The 25,038-nt window shown below is 40.3% G+C and overlaps 1 protein-coding gene across 1 annotated transcript; it reads left to right on the forward strand.

Annotated features, from left to right (window-relative positions):
- Positions 1–6,860: 6,860 nt before the first annotated feature.
- On the forward strand, positions 6,861–24,698 carry LOC105287311 (membralin-like protein At1g60995; the record flags this gene model as incomplete). Its single annotated transcript, XM_026975019.1, has 3 exons — positions 6,861–7,040; positions 18,920–19,262; positions 24,589–24,698. Coding segments are annotated over 3 exons (600 nt in total), but the record flags the coding sequence as incomplete, so codon positions are not given.
- Positions 24,699–25,038: the final 340 nt, after the last annotated feature.

The raw sequence follows: 25,038 nt of genomic DNA on the forward strand, positions 1-25,038 counted from the left end.
AGCGAGTCGCAGATGGAAATGCGATCCATTAAATTTTTTCGGCCAAATTATGCGGAACCCATACACCATAGCGACTTACGTAACCAAGCTTCACTACACGATCGTGGACAGTGGTTTTCGATATTTTCAGTATCTCTGCTAATTCGCGTGTCGCGTAGCGCGGGTTATTCTCGATCAGTGTCTTGATTTGGTCATCATCAGTAGTAGAGGTCTGCCCGAGCGTTCTTGGTCTTTAAGGTTAAAATCACCAGCTCTAAACTTAGCGAACCACTTACGTACGGTTCTTTCAGCTAAAGCGCCTTCTCCGTAAACAGAACATATCGAATTTGTTGCTTGTGAGGCATTTTTGCCTTTCCGGTAATAGAAAAGCATCGAGTGTCTAAAATGTTCTTTGTTTTCTTCCATCTTCAAAAGAGTACAAAACTGACACGAATCAATTTATCTGAAACAACTTTTTTCCTAAAGATGCGTTGAAATGTCACCTTTAAGCATATGTATATGAATCGTATGTTTTCAATAACATTGATATATTCAGACATGTTCCAACGCCATGTATTAAAAATCGGCACGAACTTTCCGGACGACCCAATAAATAATAAAAATGATCATAATTATGATCAAGTAAACTCATTGGTTCGTTAAATAATACGTAGCGTGAAAAGTTCGCCAGGGCTGCATCGGGCAGGAGAAGCTTGTTCGCAAGTCCGAAAGTAACCCCCGGAGTTTTCCGGCCGGGGGTAGGAGGGGTAGCACTATTCAATGAATTCAGAATGCGTTTGGAGAGTCTCCAGCCTCCTTCTTTGCCCTCCCCCTTTGCCGGAAAAGACGTATGAATCGTCGTCGGATGGTTGCGGTTCCCCGAGCGTGGGACACTTTAGAGCTTATGTCCTCGGAATACGTAACGCGGGATTTCGGTGGCGCATTCTTTCCCATCCCCGTCGTCCGGCGCTCCCTCTCGTTCCTTCGCGTCTTTTATTTCTTCGCGATCCTTTCGAGTTCTTTCCTCATGCAAGCGCGACGTCCATCACATCGCGCTCTCGATAGTTTTTGTGTCTTGTTATTCTTGCAAGTCAAAGTGTAAAAATATAAAAATATCATTTCCATCAGTACTGCAGTCCTTCGTCGGGATACGAAGGAAATCTGCACTCACCTCTCTGCACTCTGTGATAAACCACGTTCTAGTCGAGTAAGAGTGAAACAACGACGTCGCTTTTAATCACGCCGGGTTTTGTTGATTCGATTCGGACGCGAAATGTGGTCGGATTCGCTGGATGTCTGCTTCGGGGTCCCGTCTGCGTCGCCACGCGACGAAAATGGGATGCATCCACCGCCTAAACTGCGTTTTACGACTGGCAGTGTCGTAAACCGTAATGCAAGGCGTTTACGAACCAACGCCCGCCGTACATAAATTTGCACATCGTGAGATTTCGGACGCGCACGAACGCAGTCGCAGCGTGTCGTTTCAGGACAAACGGTCTTACTCGAGAATGGAGATCTTCAAATCCTGAGCATTTATACATATCGCCTTTGATATTCTTTCGATGTGTATTTCAGATTTTGTGTTACCTGGATGCATCGTTATTATTATCATCTTTTCTTTCCAGCATTGCATTTCATTATTCTTGTCTCTCTCTTCATCTCCTTTCATCGTAAATCTGTTTAGATTGTTGCAAGAGAAAGATTCAATTTAATTTTGTCAAACTTTAATTTTATAAAAATTTGGGTAATTATGTACTTTAACGGACCCAGCCCCGATGACCTTGACCTTGACATATGTTGTCAAGGTCACCCTCCTGAGTGACCTTGAAGAAGTTGTAGCCGTCGCTCGTTGTTTGTTAAAAAGTTATAAACGAAGAAAGTTTAACGACTTCGCACGAATTTGTAGCTGTCCACGTGAAGCAAGAACATGATACTGACATATATTACAAAGGTTACCTTCCCGAATAACCCGCACTAGGTTTTAGTCGTCGATTGTTGTTTATAAAAAAAGTTATTAACAAAAGAAATTTCGAAAATATAGTAGTTATTTTGAAAGAATATTGAATATTGAAAGATATAAACGACAAATATGTATATGAACGAAGAAAGGAAAGTCATTTAAAGCAGTGAATTGTTAATATATAGAATAGTTTCTTTTAATATAAGTACAAAGTTTTTTTCACTTTAACCAAAAGCACAAACAGTTAAATAAAAAGTATTCTCTGCTTTAACTTAACCTAACCTAACCTAACCTGGTTAGGTTATATTTTCCGAAACTGGAGCCCCGGACACATACGCTCGATTTCAGCCCGCTTCGCGGGAGGGCGGGGCTTTACCCCTCCCCCCCGCCAGGGCCAGTGTAACAGATTTCACCGTGCAGATTTTGATCACCTGGTACACGCCACGGATTCCGTGGCAAAGCCCCTTCCCCCGCCCTCCCGCGTAGCGGGCTGAAAACGAGCAAATGTGTCCGGGGCTCCAGTTTCGGAAAATATAACCTAACCCAAACCTATTTCTGATTTAAAGCTAAAATTCCATCAAATATACTCTTTCGTAAACGTATATGGTATCGTACAATTATGCTTTATTCATTAAACATTTTTGTTAATAACTTTTTAACAAACAACGAGCGACGACTAAAACCTAGTGCGGGTTATTCAGGAAGGTGACCTTTGTACTATATGTCAAACTCAAGTCCTTGCTTCGCGTGGACAGCTGAAAATTCGTGCAAAATTATTAAACTTCTTTTGTTAATAACTTTTTAATAAACAACGAGCGACGGCTAAAACCTCTTCAAGGTCACTCAGGAGGGTGACCTTGACAACATATGTCAAGGTCATCGGGGCTGGGTCCGTTAAAGTACATAATTGCCAAAATTTGATATATACGAAGATGAGCCTTTCACGATCTTTAATCAGTATTTATATCAACTCTGCGATATCGCACTGTTGTATAATATATGTATAGTGTATATACAGGGTGTCCCGGGTTTTAACCGACAAACTGCGAGAGCATATTCTACTAGTGGAAATAAGAAAAAATTCTTATATCGAGTTTGCTTAGAAATGCTTTATTACAAAGTTATAAACCAATATTGAAAAGAAATATGAGATAAGTAACAACGGAACATAGTGTAGAATTTGCAAGGTCGAAGATGTTATGTTATGTGTATTCACATGTATTCATGTTCACTATGTCGAAACGATTCAGTACGATTGTTACTTTCGCAACAGTAGCCGTTAGATTTCAATCGTCGTGTGAACTAGCAATTACTATCAGAATGCCAAGAGTGTTTTCAAATGAGGAATACACCGATATTCATTTCGTGTACGGATTCTGTGACGGAAATGCACGAGCTGCCGTACGAGAGTATCAACGTAGATTTCCTAACAGGAGAGTACCAGATAGTTCTGTGTTTAGTAATACCCATTTGCAATTACGTAATTTGGGTTCATTTCGACCTATGAATGAACATGATGATGTTCGTTCAGCTCTAAGACACCGACGACGCTCGGAAAGAATCTTAAATCTTTTTGATAATACTCCTACACAAAGTGTTCGACGTGCTTCGGCTCAACTGCAGATATCACGAAACACTATTTCGAGAACATTGCGTGCTGATGACAGATTCGCATATCATTACACACCTGTACAAGAATGACTTCCAATCGATTATCAGAAACGAGTCGAATTTTATAACTGGTATGTGAATGCAGTAGAAAGGGACAATCTTTTCTCATCAACGATATTATGGACAGATGAAGCGACCTTTACAAGACGAGGCATATTCAATTCTCATAATAGCCATGTATGGGCTCATAATAATCCACGTACTACCAGACGAAGAAACTTTCAACACGAATTTCGATGTAATGTTTGGATGGGTATGCTTCAGGACCGGCTTATTGGTCCGTTCTTTTTACCTGACCGATTGAACGGAGAATCTTTTCGAAGATTCCTATCAAACGATTTACCAATTTTGATGGAAAATGTGCCACTGCAGTTTCGCCAAAACAGCTGGATACAGTTAGACGGTTGTCCATCGCACTACGCTAGACAAGTTAGAAACTGGTTAGACGAACATTACGCTCATAGGTGGATTGGTCGAGGAGGACCGGTTTTCTGGCCTCCAAGATAGCCCGATTTAACGCCTCTTGATTTTTATTTATGGGCAACTTTAAAAAATAAAGTTTACAGTACAGAAGTAATCTCGCTTGAAGATTTAAAGCAACGAATTACTACTAGTGGAAATAAGAAAAAATTCTTATATCGAGTTTGCTTAGAAATGCTTTATTACAAAGTTATAAACCAATATTGCAAAGAAATATGAGATAAGTAACAACGGAACATAGTGTAGAATTTGCAAGGTCGAAGATGTTATGTTATGTGTATTCACATGTATTCATGTTCACTATGTCGAAACGATTCAGTACGATTGTTACTTTCGCAACAGTAGCCGTTAGATTTCAATCGTCGTGTGAACTAGCAATTACTATCAGAATGCCAAGAGTGTTTTCAAATGAGGAATACACCGATATTAATTTCGTGTACGGATTCTGTGACGGAAATGCACGAGCTGCCGTACGAGAGTATCAACGTAGATTTCCTAACAGGAGAGTACCAGATAGATTTAAAGCAACGAATTACTAATTCAGTTACTGAGATGCAACAAAATTTTCAGGAATGTCGTACCGTAACAAATTCTGTACTACGTCGATGTCTAGCTTGTATCGATGTGCAAGGACAACATTTTGAAATGCGTCACTAAATCATTGCGTAGATAATTTATATTTTTGTGAAAAAATCCGTTGTTACTTGTCTCATATTTCTTTTCAATATTGGTTTATAACTTTGTAATAAAGCATTTCTAAGCAAACTCGATATAAGAATTTTTTCTTCCACTAGTAGAACATGCTCCCGCAGTTTGTCGGTTAAAACCCGGGACACCCTGTATATGTATAGTGTATAATGTTGACCAAATTTTACCTGTCTTCAACACGAGAGAATTTTTCATCGCGAGTGTAAAGTATTGCTCGATGAATTGCGGTGATAAGTGATAAGCAACTATTTATGGCGCGTTCTGCGCGTATCGGATATTACGGGTTGATTGAGACGCTAAAGTTCCGTCATATACTCTAGGAAATTAGTCGTCGTGCACGTCGAGGGGATATACCTACAAACCCCGACTTCTTTTTCTATCATCGTCCACCACACCCCTGCTGATCGCTCTTCTTTCTTCGGTTAAGGGTGGCGGCGTTGCCTCAACCCCGCCCTGATCCGTAAATATTGGCGACCCCGTAACAGCTCCTCGTAAAAATCACTTGATTACAACCCCTCCCTCATCACCCAAACGCCGTTCATCAGCGGAAACTGCAACGAGAAATGATCGCTCCGCGCTTCTTCCATCCGGAATGCAAAGAGATCGGTTCTATTCACGCGTAATCTTAATCATGACGAATTGGCGGAGCTCTTAATCTTTTTTTTGTTGTGTCTTATTTTGTAGCATTTAACGCCGTCGTGAAACCAAGAATCGAGAGATATCAGTTTACGCGAACGAACGTATGTAACGCGTTCATCGGCGTCATTCAGAGGATTATTATTTGTTATATTTTTCATCCATTGAGATTACAGCCGTCGCTGAAAGAGCGTAAAGAATTACGTCGAGTGTGGCGTTAAAACCGGTAAGATCCTGATGAAGTATGGTGTCTTTACACAGGATCCGCTTAGACGTGCGTGTGTATGTGTGTAACCTTTGACGTATCCGGGTTAATCCGGAAATGCCTCCATATGGATATAAAATTCTACCGATTCGATTATCCTAAGATATCAGCGCATCGAGACGCGTTTTAAATAAATGTACGTTAACCCTCAGCTGAAATTCATTCTCTCAAAAAGCGATCCGGTAATTTTTGATAGATCATAGAATTTAATAACCAGGCGAACCCGGTAAATAGTCGGGAAAAATGTAAAATGGCGGTCACGGTGGGAAAGGAATCTCCTCGTCTACGGGATTGAAAGGCGACGCGTAACAAATAATTCAGTTAAGGGAGGATTAAGAGATAAAGTGTTTCTGCGTTTTATTTATCGTAAACCCGCGAGCTGGATTAATTCTCGACGCGATGAGAAAGAGAGAGAGAGAGAGAGAGGTTTTATGATTTTTCGGGACATAAAATCGGGAAGTTTCCGTAGTTAAGCGTCCTTGGTCGCGTTACGCGATTAATTAGGAACACCGTGGGAAGTTGAGATATCAATTTTGTTTCACTCGTTTCATCCATGTTCGCTTTCCAAGCGTTCCTCCAGCTAATCGCTCCTTGAGAAAGATTCACATGGACAACAACTGTCCGGTATTAAAAAAAAGAGAGAAAAATCGAGGGAAAAAAGAGAAAAATTATGCACTCGCTCACGCACGAGCCGCTCGAGGAATTGTTTGTAACATCCGATACTTTTTTATGAGAGTCGCGCGTGTCACCATGGCTCGATAACGCATATTGCGTTACCTGCGATATTTTTTCGGTCGTAATAACGACGCATAGCCGCTAGCCGCGCAACGCGTCACCCTCGATATTTCAATAGGCTGAAACTTGATACGATCTGATCGATAGTTCGTCCATACTGTTGCCACGGGGTGGGAACGTGCCGTGTGTATCGTTACGTTATGTAACCCGTTAAGTGGCTTGATGTTATGGATTTTCGAGATTACGCGCGCATCACCGGCTGAGTCCCGTTGCATTCCGTGATTTTACGTTCAGCTTACGTCGCTTTAATTTGTCACTTATTTGTCGCGCCGATCGTGCCGCCGTCGTCTTCTTCGTCGCCGTCGTCGCGTCATGATGTCTCCGCGCACGTTGGTGGCTGTTGCCGCTGTCTGCTATTGCAAATAACGCGAAAATTTGCACCCTGCGTCCTTCTCCGATCATTTTGCAGGATACGAGTCTGACGAGTGTCTTCATTTCTGTTTCAGATTTTTCTACTTGTATCACTTCTCCTTCTACGCGTATCATTATCGATTCAACGGGCAGTACAGCAGTTTGGCGCTCGTCACGTCTTGGCTCTTCATACAGGTGAGTGTTTCGTGCACCTTGTTGTGTCTTATCAAATGCAGGGAGGCGAGGTGTAAATCGGATGTAAGATCTGATCTTTTTTATTTTTTTTTATCAAGTCTTAAGTGTCGTTTGAAATACGCCGATACGATCCCACGCGGCAGGATCGACGAGAGAATGTGAAAAGCGTAGAGATAAATTTCCGCGATGAAAGTGCGCGAGTATGCGAGTAGTTGGCGCGGGAGAGTATTTATGCGGCGTATTTTTTGGGATTAAAGTAGCGACGTCGCGGATCGTGAAATAATCGTCTTCGCGATAAGAACTCCCACGAGAATAGAAAAGTTTCCCCGAGAAAAATTGCTCTTTCGCATTGAAACGGACATTGATCACAAATATTCCGTGACCCACTTGCGAGTACTTTAGCCGAGGCACAAGTACGGCCAGTCTATGTTTAGCGAGGGGAAAAAAGTTCTCCTCGAACAGTCGAGGCCCGTTTGCAAAATTGTGTCATGCATTGTGCGCGGGCATAGCGAATTTCTTAATGACGTAGGTTCGTTTGGCTTTCAGATCGATGAAGATCGACTCTATTTGAGTTTGTTGCGTGGAAGGCATTAGTTTCTTCTTGTTATGTCGCAAATGACAGTTTAATTGAAACATTATATAGAGAATACGTTAGATAATTAAACTAGATTTAGATTCATACAGACAATTAGAATATAATTATAATTCATCATGTGGCGTTTTGGCACGCATCAAATAATACGTCTGTATTGTATATGTTAATATGTTAATGTTGTCATTGTTTCATCGCATTATTACAGTCAGTGATAAAATTTTCTAAATTAACTGGCTGGAGTGACTCGGAAATTACTTAAACAGCTTCGCATTTTCAATTACCCAAGACTCCCAAGTATAAAACATGAGTCTGATACGACTGAATAAAACGACGTAATAAAAGGACGCGTTTGCAATAAAATGACAGTAATTTTATATAAATACACAGTAAAAAATAAAATGTTAATTTTAACATTTTTTGCATGTCCCAGAAAGTCCACTCTAAATTTTAAGTTAAAGTAACTCATTCGTCATGTGTTACTTCTTGACAAACTAGAAATGTTAAGTAATTAACACAATACTTTACATTTATTTTTGTTATTGTAACTTTAAGTGTGATGTAAAAATAACATACAAAGTAATTGAAAACTACATGGAAGAGAAGTTACAATGACTCATCAGAAAAGTTGATAGAACAGTTTCGTTCGTACGATATGAACATTTACTTTTTATGTTATATTAACACATAATAGTAATTATTTCAACTTAAATTATTTTTGATAGAAACATTTAATTTTAGTAAATTTGATTATTTTATATGTCAAAGTTCATGATTATTTGAAGATTTACTTTAACTTCTTTTAGAATGTCAAACTGACTTTGTGACATGTTGATTGTTTAAAATTATTGTGTTAAAAGCATTTGAAATAATATTCCATTCCTAAGAGACATACAAAATGTTAAGTTATGAAGTTAACATATAAAATTGTTATAAAAATAATAACATATCAGTTGTATGTTAATTTTACATTGAAGTAGTAATCAAGACATGGCAACACAAGAAAATTTAACATATGGACGCACAATTTTTAACGGTGTATTGAAATGTGCCACGTCTCATATGCGTTGCCTTTTACACAGTAAAAAATAAAATGTTAATTTTAACATTTTTTGCATGTCCCAGAAAGTCCACTCTAAATTTTAAGTTAAAGTAACTCATTCGTCATGTGTTACTTCTTGACAAACTAGAAATGTTAAGTAATTAACACAATACTTTACATTTATTTTTGTTATTGTAACTTTAAGTGTGATGTAAAAATAACATACAAAGTAATTGAAAACTACATGGAAGAGAAGTTACAATGACTCATCAGAAAAGTTGATAGAACAGTTTCGTTCGTACGATATGAACATTTACTTTTTATGTTATATTAACACATGATAGTAATTATTTCAACTTAAATTATTTTTGATAGAAACATTTAATTTTAGTAAATTTGATTATTTCATATGTCAAAGTTCATGAATATTTGAAGATTTACTTTAACTTCTTTTAGAATGTCAAACTGACTTTGTGACATGTTGATTGTTTAAAATTATTGTGTTAAAAGCATTTGAAATAATATTCCATTTCTAAGAGACGTACACAAAATGTTAAGTTATGAAGTTAACATATAAAATTGTTATAAAAATAATAACATATCAGTTGTACGTTAATTTTACATTGAAGTAGTAATCAAAACATGGCAACACAAGAAAATGTTAACATATGGACGCACAATTTTTAACGGTGTATTGAAATGTGCCACGTCTCATATGCGTTGCCTTTTACACAGTAAAAAATAAAATGTTAATTTTAACATTTTTTGCATGTCCCAGAAAGTCCACTCTAAATTTTAAGTTAAAGTAACTCATTCGTCATGTGTTACTTCTTGACAAACTAGAAATGTTAAGTAATTAACACAATACTTTACATTTATTTTTGTTATTGTAACTTTAAGTGTGATGTAAAAATAACATACAAAGTAATTGAAAACTACATGGAAGAGAAGTTACAATGACTCATCAGAAAAGTTGATAGAACAGTTTCGTTCGTACGATATGAACATTTACTTTTTATGTTATATTAACACACGATAGTAATTATTTCAACTTAAATTATTTTTGATAGAAACATTTAATTTTAGTAAATTTGATTATTTCATATGTCAAAGTTCATGAATATTTGAAGATTTACTTTAACTTCTTTTAGAATGTTAAACTGACTTTGTGACATGTTGATTGTTTAAAATTATTGTGTTAAAAGCATTTGAAATAATATTCCATTTCTAAAAGACATACACAAAATGTTAAGTTATGAAGTTAACATATAAAATTGTTATAAAAATAATAACATCAGTTGTATGTTAATTTTACATTGAAGTAGTAATCAAAACATGGCAACACAAGAAAATTTTAACATATGGACGCACAATTTTTAACGGTGTATTGAAATGTGCCACGTCTCATATGCCTTGCCTTTTACACAGTAAAAAATAAAATGTTAATTTTAACATTTTTTGCATGTCCCAGAAAGTCCACTCTAAATTTTAAGTTAAAGTAACTCATTCGTCATGTGTTACTTCTTGATAAACTAGAAATGTTAAGTAATTAACACAATACTTTACATTTATTTTTCTTATTGTAACTTTAAGTGTGATGTAAAAATAACATACAAAGTAATTGAAAACTACATGGAAGAGAAGTTACAATGACTCATCAGAAAAGTTGATAGAACAGTTTCGTTCGTACGATATGAACATTTACTTTTTATGTTATATTAACACATAATAGTAATTATTTCAACTTAAATTATTTTTGATAGAAACATTTAATTTTAGTAAATTTGATTATTTCATATGTCAAAGTTCATGAATATTTGAAGATTTACTTTAACTTCTTTTAGAATGTTAAACTGACTTTGTGACATGTTGATTGTTTAAAATTATTGTGTTAAAAGCATTTGAAATAATATTCCATTTCTAAGAGACGTACACAAAATGTTAAGTTATGAAGTTAACATATAAAATTGTTATAAAAATAATAACATCAGTTGTATGTTAATTTTACATTGAAGTAGTAATCAAAACATGGCAACACAAGAAAATTTTAACATATGGACGCACAATTTTTAACGGTGTATATACGGTAAGACGGTTAATTCGCGATCGATTGCGAGTGAAGACGAATCCGCGAGTAAAGAAGCAGAATGCGAGCCGACTTTACGACTCGCGGGAGCCTTGCCGGGCCTTCCGCCTTCGGCGGAATAGCGCCGGGATAGATGAGGGAAAATGGGTGCGCAATATTTTGCATGCGATCCCATTGGCTACTGTCGGAGGTCCTGCGATTGACAGGAACGAAGCAGCAGGACGAGGAACGAGCCGTGCCACGGCCGTGGTCGCTTGGCTGGATAGCCTAGAGCCGCCATCGCTCAAACTTAAGTTACGTAAACGCAAACCGGGACAATGCTCCGGACAGCTCGATCGATAGAAATAATTTAATGCGGCTTCTTGGCTTCGCATATACAAATGCGCGCGCGAGGATACCTTAATGCGGGGATCCCGTTCGCAGGGCGTGTCCCTTCGTTCCATTAACAATCTCGTTTGCGGGCAAGTTCACCGTTCAAGTGGCCGTGATACGTTGTCATTTCTCGTCAGACCACATTCTCGTACGTCCATTAAGAAAATACGCACTATTACGTCCGACCTTAAGTTTCGCCCACTCGCAATTTCAGCTAATCTTCGTTCCTCACGTCACTTTCGTGGCTTCCTTCAGCTCGAGTGCAAAATGGCTCTCCTCGCTGGTGTCTACTTAATTTTACTACTATTAATTTTGCGAATAATTTTTCGCAGCAAGGATTCTTCCAATATGCATTTCGTGACGTTTGACAGTGACGATTGATCGCGATTTCATGTTCTCTTCCGCATCTGGCTCGTGACTACGATGTGACTTATGAAGTCGAATGTTCTTCGTAAAACGACTCGAAGTTTTGTCGAGTCGCGCGACTTTTTCATTGTGCAGATTCAGTTAAGTTCTCAGTTTCTACGATTCGGTTTTAAGTACTCGTTTTTTCAAGTTTCTTGAAGGATCTCGGATGTATTTTGTAATCGTGCCGTTTCGATGAGGCACGAAAATCAGGATTCTACCTGAATCACGATTTGAGCAAAACGATTTGCAAAGTTGCGAGACGCAAACGATCGATCGTAATAGAACATTTGCCGTAAGCCGCCGGAATTTCAGAAACAAATTTGCTGCTACGCCAATAATACGGCGGGTAATCTGAATGGAGGGCGTACTTTGATAACGCAATAACTTGTAATTAGGTGATCGCGATGGCCGTATTAACAGGTATTATTATAATGGCGTTACAATAGATAGCCGCTACGTTAATAACTACATTCGATATATACTGTGTACACTTCACGCGTAAAAACTCAATACCATTAAAGTTTAATGGAATGGTTAATTCATTCGATAAAAGGTGCAAATGCATCACGACGCCCGATTGTTACGCATTGGGGGAGAAGATTGTACCAGTTACCAGTTGTATTATTGGCATCGTCTGATTGTTCGATGTACTCCTGGCGATCAGTTTCTGAGTTCTACTTAAATTAATCTCTGACTAGAATTTTTGTTTATAATATATAAATTTCGCGTTGTGTCCAGCGTAATCAAAATTGCTGTTTTCTACATTCGAAAATGCAATCTGCACATCTTGGATCTTTGGAGTCATCTCTAAGTTTAAGACTCAACATTGGCATTGCAGTAGTCTGTTCGTCTGTCAATTATGGCTGTGGCCTAGTTAGCACTGCAAATGCTACAAAACACTTTCTATCCTTTTTCTTGTTTCAAATAAAAAGAAGGATAGAAAGTGTTTTGCAACAGATGGCTGTAGTGTCAGTTTGTTCCAATAGCTGTTTCCGATAACTGTTGTTTCTTACAGTGTTGACATTATCCATCACATTTAGTAGCATTATAGCAATAACAGTCGTGTTTACATCATCGTAAAAATGCAACTTCCGAAAGCTCTTTAGCATTTTCGACATGCGTTGCTTTTGTTTTTTAATCAAAAGAAAACTGCGGCTGACGGTTATAGAATTCTTGTCGAAACTTATGGTGATTCTGCCCCATCAATTAAGGACAAAGAACGCTCGGGACAACCAAGAAAGCTTGAAAATGCAGATTTGCAAGCATTATTGCACGAAAATCCAACACGATCCACTTCGGAACTTGCCAGAGCATTAAATGTTGATCGTACAACAGTTGCCAAACATTTGCATGAAATGGGAAAAATTCAGAAAGAAGGGAAATGGGTTCGACATCAATTATCGGAAAGTGCCATTTGAACATTTGCATTTCGTTGATCGCCAGGCAAAAAAAGAAGAGTCTTTTGTCTCGGATTGTTACTGGGGATGAAAAGTGGATCTATTTTGATAATGCGAAACGCGGAAAATCATGGGTGGATCCAGGCGAACCATCAACATCCACTCCGAGACGCAATATTCACGGTTCAAAAGTAATGCTCTGTATTTGGTGGGATAGTGTACTATGAGCTGTTAAATCCGCATGAGACTGTCACGGCTGATCGTTATCGACACCAATTGTACAAGTTGAAGCAAGCATTGGACCAAAAACGACCACCAATTGCGAGTAAACGACGGAAAGTGATTCTTCTTCGTGACAACGCTCGACCTGACGTTGCGTCATCAGTGAAACAAACACTATTAGAGCTCGAATGGCAAGTCTTACCGCACCCCGCGTATTCTCCATGCGATTATTATTTGTTCCGGTGGATGCAACACGCTTTAGAGGATACACACTTTGATAATTTGGAAGAAGTGCGAAAATTCGTCGACGAATGGATCAACTGAAAAGAAGAGTCATTTTATCGTGGTGGAATCCATCTCTTGCCAGAGCATTAAATGTTGATCGTACAACAGTTGCCAAACATTTACATGAAATGGGAAAAATTCAGAAGGAAGGGAAATGGGTTCGACATCAATTATCGGAAAGTGCCATTTGAACATTTGCATTTCGTTGATCGCCAGGCAAAAAAAGAAGAGTCTTTTGTCTCGGATTGTTACTGGGGATGAAAAGTGGATCTATTTTGATAATGCGAAACGCGGAAAATCATGGGTGGATCCAGGCGAACCATCAACATCCACTCCGAGACGCAATATTCACGGTTCAAAAGTAATGCTCTGTATTTGGTGGGATAGTGTACTATGAGCTGTTAAATCCGCATGAGACTGTCACGGCTGATGGTTATCGACACCAATTGTACAAGTTGAAGCAAGCATTGGACCAAAAACGACCACCAATTGCGAGTAAACGACGGAAAGTGATTCTTCTTCGTGACAACGCTCGACCTGACGTTGCGTCATCAGTGAAACAAACACTATTAGAGCTCGAATGGCAAGTCTTACCGCACCCCGCGTATTATCCATGCGATTATTATTTGTTCCGGTGGATGCAACACGCTTTAGAGGATACACACTTTGATAATTTGGAAGAAGTGCGAAAATTCGTCGACGAATGGATCAACTGAAAAGAAGAGTCATTTTATCGTGGTGGAATCCATCTCTTGCCAGAGCATTAAATGTTGATCGTACAACAGTTGCCAAACATTTACATGAAATGGGAAAATTCAGAAGGAAGGGAAATGGGTTCGACATCAATTATCGGAAAGTGCCATTTGAACATTTGCATTTCGTTGATCGCCAGGCAAAAAAGAAGAGTCTTTTGTCTCGGATTGTTACTGGGGATGAAAAGTGGATCTATTTTGATAATGCGAAACGCGGAAAATCATGGGTGGATCCAGGCGAACCATCAACATCCACTCCGAGACGCAATATTCACGGTTCAAAAGTAATGCTCTGTATTTGGTGGGATAGTGTACTATGAGCTGTTAAATCCGCATGAGACTGTCACGGCTGATGGTTATCGACACCAATTGTACAAGTTGAAGCAAGCATTGGACGAAAAACGACCACCAATTGCGAGTAAACGACGGAAAGTGATTCTTCTTCGTGACAACGCTCGACCTGACGTTGCGTCATCAGTGAAACAAACACTATTAGAGCTCGAATGGCAAGTCTTACCGCACCCCGCGTATTATCCATGCGATTATTATTTGTTCCGGTGGATGCAACACGCTTTAGAGGATACACACTTTGATAATTTGGAAGAAGTGCGAAAATTCGTCGACGAATGGATCAACTGAAAAGAAGAGTCATTTTATCGTGGTGGAATCCATCTCTTGCCAGAGCATTAAATGTTGATCGTACAACAGTTGCCAAACATTTACATGAAATGGGAAAAATTCAGAAGGAAGGGAAATGGGTTCGACATCAATTATCGGAAAGTGCCATTTGAACATTTGCATTTCGTTGATCGCCAGGCAAAAAAGAAGAGTCTTTTGTCTCGGATTGTTACTGGGGATGAAAAGTGGATCTATTTTGATAATGCGAAACGCGGAAAATCATGGGTGGATCCAGGCGAACCATCAACATCCACTCCGAGACGCAATATTCACGGTTCAAAAGTAATGCTCTGTATTTGGTGGGATAGTGTACCATGAGCTGTTAAATCCGCATGAGACTGTCACGGCTGATGGTTATCGACACCAAGTGTACAAGTTGAAGCAAGCATTGGACGAAAAATGACCACCAATTGCGAGCAAACGACGGAAAGTGATTCTTCTTCGTGACAACGCTCGACCTGACGTTGCGTCATCAGTGAAAGAAACACTATTAGAGCTCGAATGGCAAGTCTTACCGCACCCCGCGTATTCTCCATGCGATTATTATTTGTTCCGGTGGATGCAACACGCTTTAGAGGATACACACTTTGATAATTTGGAAGAAGTGCGAAAATTCGTCGACGAATGGATCAACTGAAAAGAAGAGTCATTTTATTATCGTGGTGGAATCCATCTCTTGCCAGAGCATTAAATGTTGATCGTACAACAGTTGCCAAACATTTACATGAAATGGGAAAAATTCAGAAGGAAGGGAAATGGGTTCGACATCAATTATCGGAAAGTGCCATTTGAACATTTGCATTTCGTTGATCGCCAGGCAAAAAAAGAAGAGTCTTTTGTCTCGGATTGTTACTGGGGATGAAAAGTGGATCTATTTTGATAATCCAAAACGCAGACAATCATGGGTGAATCCAGGCGAACCATCAACATCCACTCCGAGACGCAATATTCACGGTTCAAAAGTAATGCTCTGTATTTGGTGGGATAGTGTACTATGAGCTGTTAAATCCGCATGAGACTGTCACGGCTGATCGTTATCGACACCAATTGTACAAGTTGAAGCAAGCATTGGACGAAAAACGACCACCAATTGCGAGTAAACGACGGAAAGTGATTCTTCTTCGTGACAACGCTCGACCCCACGTTGCGTTATCAGTGAAACAAACACTATTAGAGCTCGAATGGCAAGTCTTACCGCACCCCGCGTATTCTCCATGCGATTATTATTTGTTCCGGTGGATGCAACACGCTTTAGAGGATACACACTTTGATAATTTGGAAGAAGTGCGAAAATTCGTCGACGAATGGATCAACTGAAAAGAAGAGTCATTTTATCGTCATCTCTTGCCAGAAAGATGGGAAAAAGTTATAGAAAAGGAAGGAAAATATTTTGATGAAGGTATTCATTCATTGTCATATTTAAATACATGCGTTTTTGAGCAAAAAAAACCCTCAAAACTAAATCACACCCCTAATATCATTCGCAGTGTTAACTGCAGCCAGTATCTGCCAATGACGTCATTGATCTCTCTCTCGCTCGATTGTGCTTTGTTTTATCGTCGAGTATCACCGGATGCACGTGGCATCCGCCGATTTTGCAGGCTCACTGATAAAACGATAAACGCACGCGCTCGCGAACAAAACCGTGATCAAGCGCGCACGTACGCGCTTCGGAGATAAACCAGCTCTCGATCTATCGGCAGCGGTGATGACAGTCTTCGGCTGACAACCGGGTTACGGGTTCGTTAACATGATCGATCGCTTAACGAGCGACAATTATTTCCTGGGCAACGAGTTTACGAATACCGCGCGGCGGCAAAATTCGCGGGGGTGGCCCGGGGGCACGTCGACGGAAGTCGTTTGATTCCCGGGACGGCAAAGCTCTCGGGCCCAGCTGCCGTTGCTGTAGGTCAGAGTTCGAGCCGATTAGCCCCGCGGCGTGATTATATACCGATTCGATATCGGTGTCATTGGCGTTGATTATCCGCCAAACGCGAAAACTCGATATATATCCCCCGTCGCCTGCTACTCCCGCGCGCAACCTCCCTCGACCTCCCCCGCGCTCTGCCACCCCTTCGCGACTCCATTCTTTCTCATCTACCTTGGGGATCCCCGTTCCCGCGCACCTCGCGAATCTTTCCGCCGCGGTCCCCTTTTCTCTCGAACGGTGCCGGGATCCGTTCCGCTCTTGCCGGCGAATCACCGGGAATACCATTTCCTCCGCGTCGCCGACAGGTGCCCGGACTCGAGATATCTATTTTCCATATCCAGGATTTTTCTTCCAGCACATCCTCCGTTCGCCATCCTGTCTTTCTATCTCTCTCCCCGCGCGCGCGTCATTTGTCCGTGCTAGATTTTTCAATTTTAAATGGAGCGTCAAGGTTGAAGCGACCGGTTGAACGAGCCCCGTCACGGGTTTGTCGTTTGTCATCCCGTGATCCGAGTTTCCGGTAACGCGTTTGTTACATAATCAACGGACGCGTGAATTACGTAACAACGTATAGACGGAGAATTTCGTTGCCGCGACGCGCGTAAAGGGAAGCCGCGTTATTGCGATCGGCAGCGGTATCCCGAATCGATGGACATCGGCAGAGACGGGCCCGAAGTGATTGCAGAGGAAGAGAGCGCCGATATTGAGCGAATTTGTCGAATTTCCATATAAATTTGCTAGGCGCGAGCGGTGCACACGCGGGCCGCGCACAGGCCAACCGTATGTTCCGGATGTATCTCGTCAGGTAAATCCTTGTTTCTGGCTCCTCCAACGGTGCCCGGAAAGGGATATCAGCCATGTGGAACGGCCAACTTCCGTGGCATGTCTACGCCCCCATGCGAATCTCCATGCTTTAATAGTATATTGATGCTCGAACCATTTGAAATTTCAATATTTTCTCCCCATTTCACGGTTTTGTTTCTTGTTTCACGATATTGTTTGTCAAACGTTAACGTTTATAAACCGCCGCATGAAACGTCATATATAACACATGATAGTGAAAATTATGCAATTTTTTATAAATGTAATAGGTGCTTACAATCCGTAAAGTCACAAATGAATCGATTGCCTGAAAAGATGAGTCATTTTTATCGGTGCGTGATAAACTATTACCCGAAAGGTGGCAAAAGGTTATTGATAACAACACAGTAAAAAATAAAATGTTAATTTTAACATTTTTTGCATGTCCCAGAAAGTCCACTCTAAATTTTAAGTTAAAATAACTCATTCGTCATGTGTTACTTCTTGACAAACTAGAAATGTTAAGTAATTAACACAATACTTTACATTTATTTTTCTTATTGTAACTTTAAGTGTGATGTAAAAATAACATACAAAGTAATTGAAAACTACATGGAAGAGAAGTTACAATGACTCATCAGAAAAGTTGATAGAACATTTTCGTTCGTACGATATGAACATTTACTTTTTATGTTATATTAACACACGATAGTAATTATTTCAACTTAAATTATTTTTGATAGAAACATTTAATTTTAGTAAATTTGATTATTTTATATGTCAAAGTTCATGATTATTTGAAGATTTACTTTAACTTCTTTTAGAATGTTAAACTGACTTTGTGACATGTTGATTGTTTAAAATTATTGTGTTAAAAGCATTTGAAATAATATTCCATTTCTAAGAGACATATACAAAATGTTAAGTTATGAAGTTAACATATAAAATTGTTATAAAAATAATAACATATCAGTTGTACGTTAATTTTACATTGAAGTAGTAATCAAAACACGGCAACACAAGAAAATTGTAACATATGGACGCACAATTTTTAACGGTGAACGGCTACTTTGAAATGATATGTAATCTCATTATTAATAAATAAAAATAGCTTTTATCGTACAAACTTTTGAAAACATCTTGGATTTCTACAAAAGCACTGAACTTGCGAACTTACTTGCTCAGTGACTGAATCATCTTTCACGTCACAGTTTTTTAGAGACCATCGCAATTCGTTTAAACGAAATCGTACGAGAAATCGGAAACCACATGTGGTCATTCTAATCGAACTCTTCTCCTTTCTTCTCGTTCCAGCATTCGATGCTATACTTCTTTCATCACTATGAGCTGCCGGTGATCCTGCAGCAGGCGCAGCTGCAGCAGCTGCTGTTCCGCAATCACGCCCAGCCTCAGGTGCCCGGCACCCCCAGTACAGCGCCGACCACCCCGGGTCCGGAGTCGTCGTCGACGACGTCGTCCTCGTCGAGCCCGGCCTCGTCGACGCCTACGAGGGAGCAGACGCAACAGAACTACATCACCGAGCTCTCTCAGCTCGATCCGGAACCCAGCGACGCCGACGAACGACACGCGGTTGTCGATAGCGTGCAAACGTCCACGGCGACGACGGATCCCGTTCGGCCGAGCGATCCTCTTCAAGGTACGTCGTGATTCGTATTTTGCCCGCCTGCATCATCTGCGCCAGCCGAGGAAGCGATCCGAGTTCACGCGGTTCGAGAAAGTGCGTACAGCTCGTGCATCGTCGTCCGTTAGAACGCTCGTTTCGGAAGGTGCAACCTGAGAGAGACGTCGAATATTTATTATAAATGTCTGTTGTTACATTCATCGTTCTTTATGTTTGTTTATAAGTTTGTAAGGATAGTTAAGATTTTGCAGTGCTTTTAAGCGTGCAATTACACACTTGTGGACTATTTCCTTACGAAGTCACGTTATTGCTTTCGTGTTAAGCTCCTACGCGAGGAGATAGAGGGAAAAAGAGCGCGACCGAGGACAATTTGATCGGTTAAAGAGTTAAGCGCGTGTCGTTGGGTATCGTGCGCTTCATCGAACTTTGATACACTTTACCCTTACTACCCCGTGCAGATCCGTGCAGAGAGGAGCGAGTTGAAACGGCATATTATATTACGCTAGATTTAATTGCATATACATCCATTTCAACTTTCGTACAACGGCGGGAGAGAGAAAAAAAAGTTCCTCTCCTCTTTGACGTTCGTTTTTTTTTATGGGCGAGTTTAATTTTCACGAGATACGTTAGGACTCGCGCTTTATTGGAACGGTAAACGCAACTTTACACTCGATACACCAGGACGCGAGTGAAACAGAAGGACCGTCCTCGGCAGCGAATTCGCGAAAAAAGGGGAAAACGCGCTCTCGCTCGGTAATTTTTCGGATCGCGCGTAGCAACGCGGTGCTGCAATCTGTAATCGTCATCAATCGGTAATTCCGCGATTACACGTTTCGCGCGTCGACTCGCGAGGCTCGCGCGCGCGTTTCACCGGGTTTAGAGTTTTGAGTGAGCACTTTGTAGATCCCGTGTCACTGACACTCGTCGCTTTGGAGCGCCTACACAGTTTGGCACGCGATACCGCGCTATCGTGTTTCAATTCGAGCGATCCAACTAGCACTGATTATTTTTCTGGGCTTTTAATTTCACCTCCCGTTTCCGCTCGTACTCGCTACTCGCTCGCGGAAAATCGATAATCGTTTTAGGTATAGCGAGCGTCCATCCGGCCCGTACGGCCAACCGATTTGTTTACAGCTGCGGTTTGATTTGCAGCTGCGCGCAGTTGCAGCGCGGCGGGCGCGATACGATTTTTATTGCCGTCCGAATTCGCCGGATATTTTCACATGCCCGGATGTCCCGCCGGATCCGAGCCCGAAGAGCGCGGCGTATCGTTGTTTCCTTTTCGTTCACGGGGTCGCGCGAGTTCCGAGGGATGAACGACGGAGAACAGTACTTTTATGGTGAACCGCAGTATCGAGGAACGCGACCAAGTCGACCACTTCGAGTTCTGCTGCCAAGGCGGAGGCTGCTCCTTCAGTCTCCGAGGTCACGAAGCCGCTCGCCGAGATCTCGACCCCCGAGGGTTTCGAAGTCATCGAGGCTACCGAGGCGACCCGCAAGGAACCAACGGCGCCCGTCGCGGACAAGGGGCAGTAGAACCTACTGAAAAGAACGTCATTTCCATAAACGACTGCTACTGACGGATTCGCCAACCCTTGCCATCCGGTTCCTTACCCTCCCGTCGAGAAACATCTCCACGAGCGTGAGGGCGCGACTGTTACCCTGTCACGGATCAAACTTGGCTGTAAAGTGACGCGATACGGTCCTTACGCGTGCGGGATCTGTTTGCGCGAGGTTTTCGTTTTCGATGACGGAATGCACGCGGAAATTGTACTCTTTGAGAGCCACGTCGGTGCGTGCATCGTGCTTCGGGATCGGAACTAGTGGATGAAGAGAGGTGTAGATTTATACATATATATACAGGGTGGCCCATTTTAATTTATACAGTCGATTTTTTAAAAAACTAAAAGAGATACGAAAAAATGTTTCAGACAGACATGTCACGATTTCGAGGGGGACATAAGATGATATGGTACCAATGGTGGTTTGACCTTGAATAGTCGTTTGAAGGTCACGCGAAGATCACCTTCAATTTCTTAAATTGAAACCCCAACTTTTTATTGCAGATTCTTATTCTCCATCGAAAAGTAAGTAACTTTTGTCTGAAACATTTTTCCGAAAAATGTCATCTTATGTCCTTAAAATGATCTTCAAGATGAGTTTTGAGGACATTTTGAGGACATAAGATGACATTTTTCGGAAAAATGTTTCAGACAAAAGTTACTTACTTTTCGATGGAGAATAAGAATCTGCAATAAAAAGTTGGGGTTTCAATTTAAGAAATTGAAGGTGATCTTCGCGTGACCTTCAAACGACTATTCAAGGTCAAACCACCATTGGTACCATATCATCTTATGTCCCCCTCGAAATCGTGACATGTCTGTCTGAAACATTTTTTCGTATCTCTTTTAGTTTTTTAAAAAATCGACTGTATAAATTAAAATGGGCCACCCTGTATATAACATGGACGCGCAGTTACCGGAATAAATCGTCGATGGGAGTCGCACCTGGGATCATGGGGATCGGTTTACATACGCAGCTATGCGACTCGATGTTATCCGTTAGATCCGTTAGGAGCCAACCGCGAAAGCGAAGTTCGTCGTTACGAATGTAGCCTCCCCGGAACGGTAAGACACTGACACGGGAATCGAAGATGTCAAGGTGAGTCGTTTAATGTTTGTTCCTTACGGTGCGGTGCACACGATCGTTTCTCAATGCAGTTGTTGTCCACGACGTTGTTCTATGTTCGATATTTTGCGGGGTACAAGATAAAAATTTTATATTAACTTGTCTGTATAGGAAAAGACGTTAAGCGACACGATAAATGTTACCTCCCATACGTACGAAGTATGGGCAAGTAAGCGCAAGTCTCAAAGCCTGTGAGATCTTCGACGATTCGTTAATTTTTACAAATGTTTATTTCACGAAGCTAATGTTCATCTCGCACCAGCTGGACGATTTCGAGAGTTCTCTTCTTCTCGCGAGAGGAATGTCTTTATAATATTATATTTTTATTTAGTTATCCTATTTATTTGTGTAAAATAAGGCTTATGCAATATTTCGAACAAAAGAATGCAGTAATAAAGATATTTCGGTGGGAAGTGTTACATAATATATATCAGACATATACAGGGTGTTTCCTCTAACTGTAGCACTTAGAATATCTCTGCTTCCTTTGATGATATGAAAAAAGTCAAAGGACGAAAATTGTTCGATTCAAAGAAAATTATTTTTTTTAATGTGACCTTTCACAAGATATCAAGGTCATGAACATTTTTTTAAATGAGATGGACGAAATGATGTAGCTTGTAAAAAAACAAATTCAACCATACAGAATATGTTGACCTTCAAATGACTTTGAACCACAAAAATCACGTTTAGGAAAAGAAACTCTATTTATTGTACGTATAACTACAAAGATATACCTTTTTTACAGATGTTCGAAACGATCACCGTTTACTTCCATACACTTTCGAATTCGATGAATAAACGATTGTTTTACGTTTTTGAGAGATTCCGGAGTAATTGCGGTGCACGCACGCCGAATTCTTTCTCGCATATCTTCAGGTGTTGTCGGAATATCGCGATAAACTTCATTTTTTAGGTGTCCCCAAAGAAAAAAATCAAGAGGCGTAAGATCTGGTGATCGAGCCGGCCAAGAAATTCTTCCACCACGTCCAATCCAGCGATCAGGAAATGATTCGTTGAGTATGTTCCGTGCAAGTGAAGTTTATCGCGATATTCCGACAACACCTTGTATCTTTGTAGTTATACATACAATAAATAGAGTTTCTTTTCCTAAACGTGATTTTTGTGGTTCAAAGTCATTTGAAGGTCAACATATTCTGTATGGTTGAATTTGTTTTTTTACAAGCTACATCATTTCGTCCATCTCATTTAAAAAAATGTTCATGACCTTGATATCTTGTGAAAGGTCACATTAAAAAAATAATTTTCTTACCAGAGTACTAGTCTCTTTGAATCGAACAATTTTCGTCCTTTGACTTTTTTCATATCATCAAAGGAAGCAGAGATATTCTAAGTGCTACAGTTAGAGGAAACACCCTGTATATCACTTACGTATACTGAATTTTATTTGTATATAAAAAAGCTCACAGTTGTGTATTGCAGTATATCTTTATTGTTACACTTCTCTGCTCAATTTACTGTTCTGTTTCGTTCATTCGATGATTTTAACACATTGCCGACCGATCGAGTAGATCTACCAGTTGCGTTCGTTATCACTGAACTCTTACTCGAACTCTTACTCGAACTCGAACGGTTGCGCAAGTATTGAAATCGTTTTTCCTTTGAGCCATCGGCGCAAAATGCGAAGTGGGAAACGCATGGAACGATCACGCCGAAATCCCCCTGGAATAATTTTGGTCTTTGAGCTCGAGCGCTAGTTGGCCAAACGTTAAATTGTTATTCGTACTTGTGTGTGTGTCTCTGTACTCTTCATCTCTTGAAAACGCGAGAAAAAGCACCTGCCAGCAAAACCTGTCGCCAAGACTGCAGTTACTGAGCGCAACAAGTCAGAGCAGTCCGTTTCTTTTTCACTCGTTTCCACATTACGAGTAGGGATTTTTCTTTCTCTTTCCTGCTGATGGACTTTTGCGTTAAACAAAAATCGATCGCGTGAGAAGATAAAGCGGTCCTTCATGCGACTCTGTTAATTATATTAGTTTATGTGACTTTGTTAATCGTACTGATGATTATGCTTGTACGAAATTCCGAATAGATAAAAATTATTGCTCGGGGTCATCACTATCGTGACTGCGATACGAAAACTAGAAGAGAAATAGTTCAGTCTGCCTTTTAGAAACTTTTAGAAAAGAAACCGCTTTCTCTGGACTGTAATATCTTGACTGGTGCTTTTTTTCAACCGTTTCCGCAAGTTGGAGAATCTTTTTACCACATAAAAGTGACGGAGGTGCTTGAGTGAACGATAAACAGCAGATAATAGACTTCCCGAGTGGCGTATTTATCTTTCCGGCCGTTTCCCGATCCTCGATACATTACCGTCGAGTTCTGAATTCACGTAGCACAATAAGAGAAGACGAATTTCTTCGCTGATTGATAATGAGAAGCTCTCTTTTTTACTCCGCGAAACAGATTGTTGATATTCGGTAATGATAGCAGCAATGGAGCAGTTGGAAATGCTTTTTATATTTCATAAACCCCGCGATATCTTTGTTGCAATCAGAGATCGAGTGTTACCCAAAACAGAACTCGATGGAAGGCGACAAACCTTTTGGACACGATGCGATCGACGAGATTAATATGTAAAATTCGTTACGCGTATTGTCTGTTTGTCTAGCGTTCCTTTTTCCTTTTCAAGCAAATTTCGACGCTCGAAATTACGTTCGTCCGATCATAAGCGACGGCAGCGAGTCCGAACAAATGCGTGCGACGTGACCAACGTTAAGGGGGGAATCTGCTTTAGAACGTTGAAAATAAGGTATAATTTTACGAATTTTTTTGGAGAAACTGTACAGCGGATCATTATAAAACTTTGATGCATTTATTAGTACATGTTTAAAGATAAAAAAATTATTTTTTTATTTGAATATATCGCCTGTAGAGGTCGTCCTGGAGGCATTGTAAATTGGTGAGCATTCTCCCGCCTCCAAATTTCATCCAAACTGAAAAATTGAAATATTTTCTCGTTATTTATGAATTCCCATCGTCGATGAACCTTTTTAATATTCATAAAAACATTAAGTTAAACAATTATTTTTGCATGAAAAAGTTCAACAACTTTGCCTAAAAATCGTACTTTTGTGTTCTA

This window comes from Ooceraea biroi, chromosome 14 (assembly GCF_003672135.1).
Source record: "Ooceraea biroi isolate clonal line C1 chromosome 14, Obir_v5.4, whole genome shotgun sequence".
Taxonomy (NCBI): Eukaryota; Metazoa; Arthropoda; class Insecta; order Hymenoptera; family Formicidae; genus Ooceraea; species Ooceraea biroi.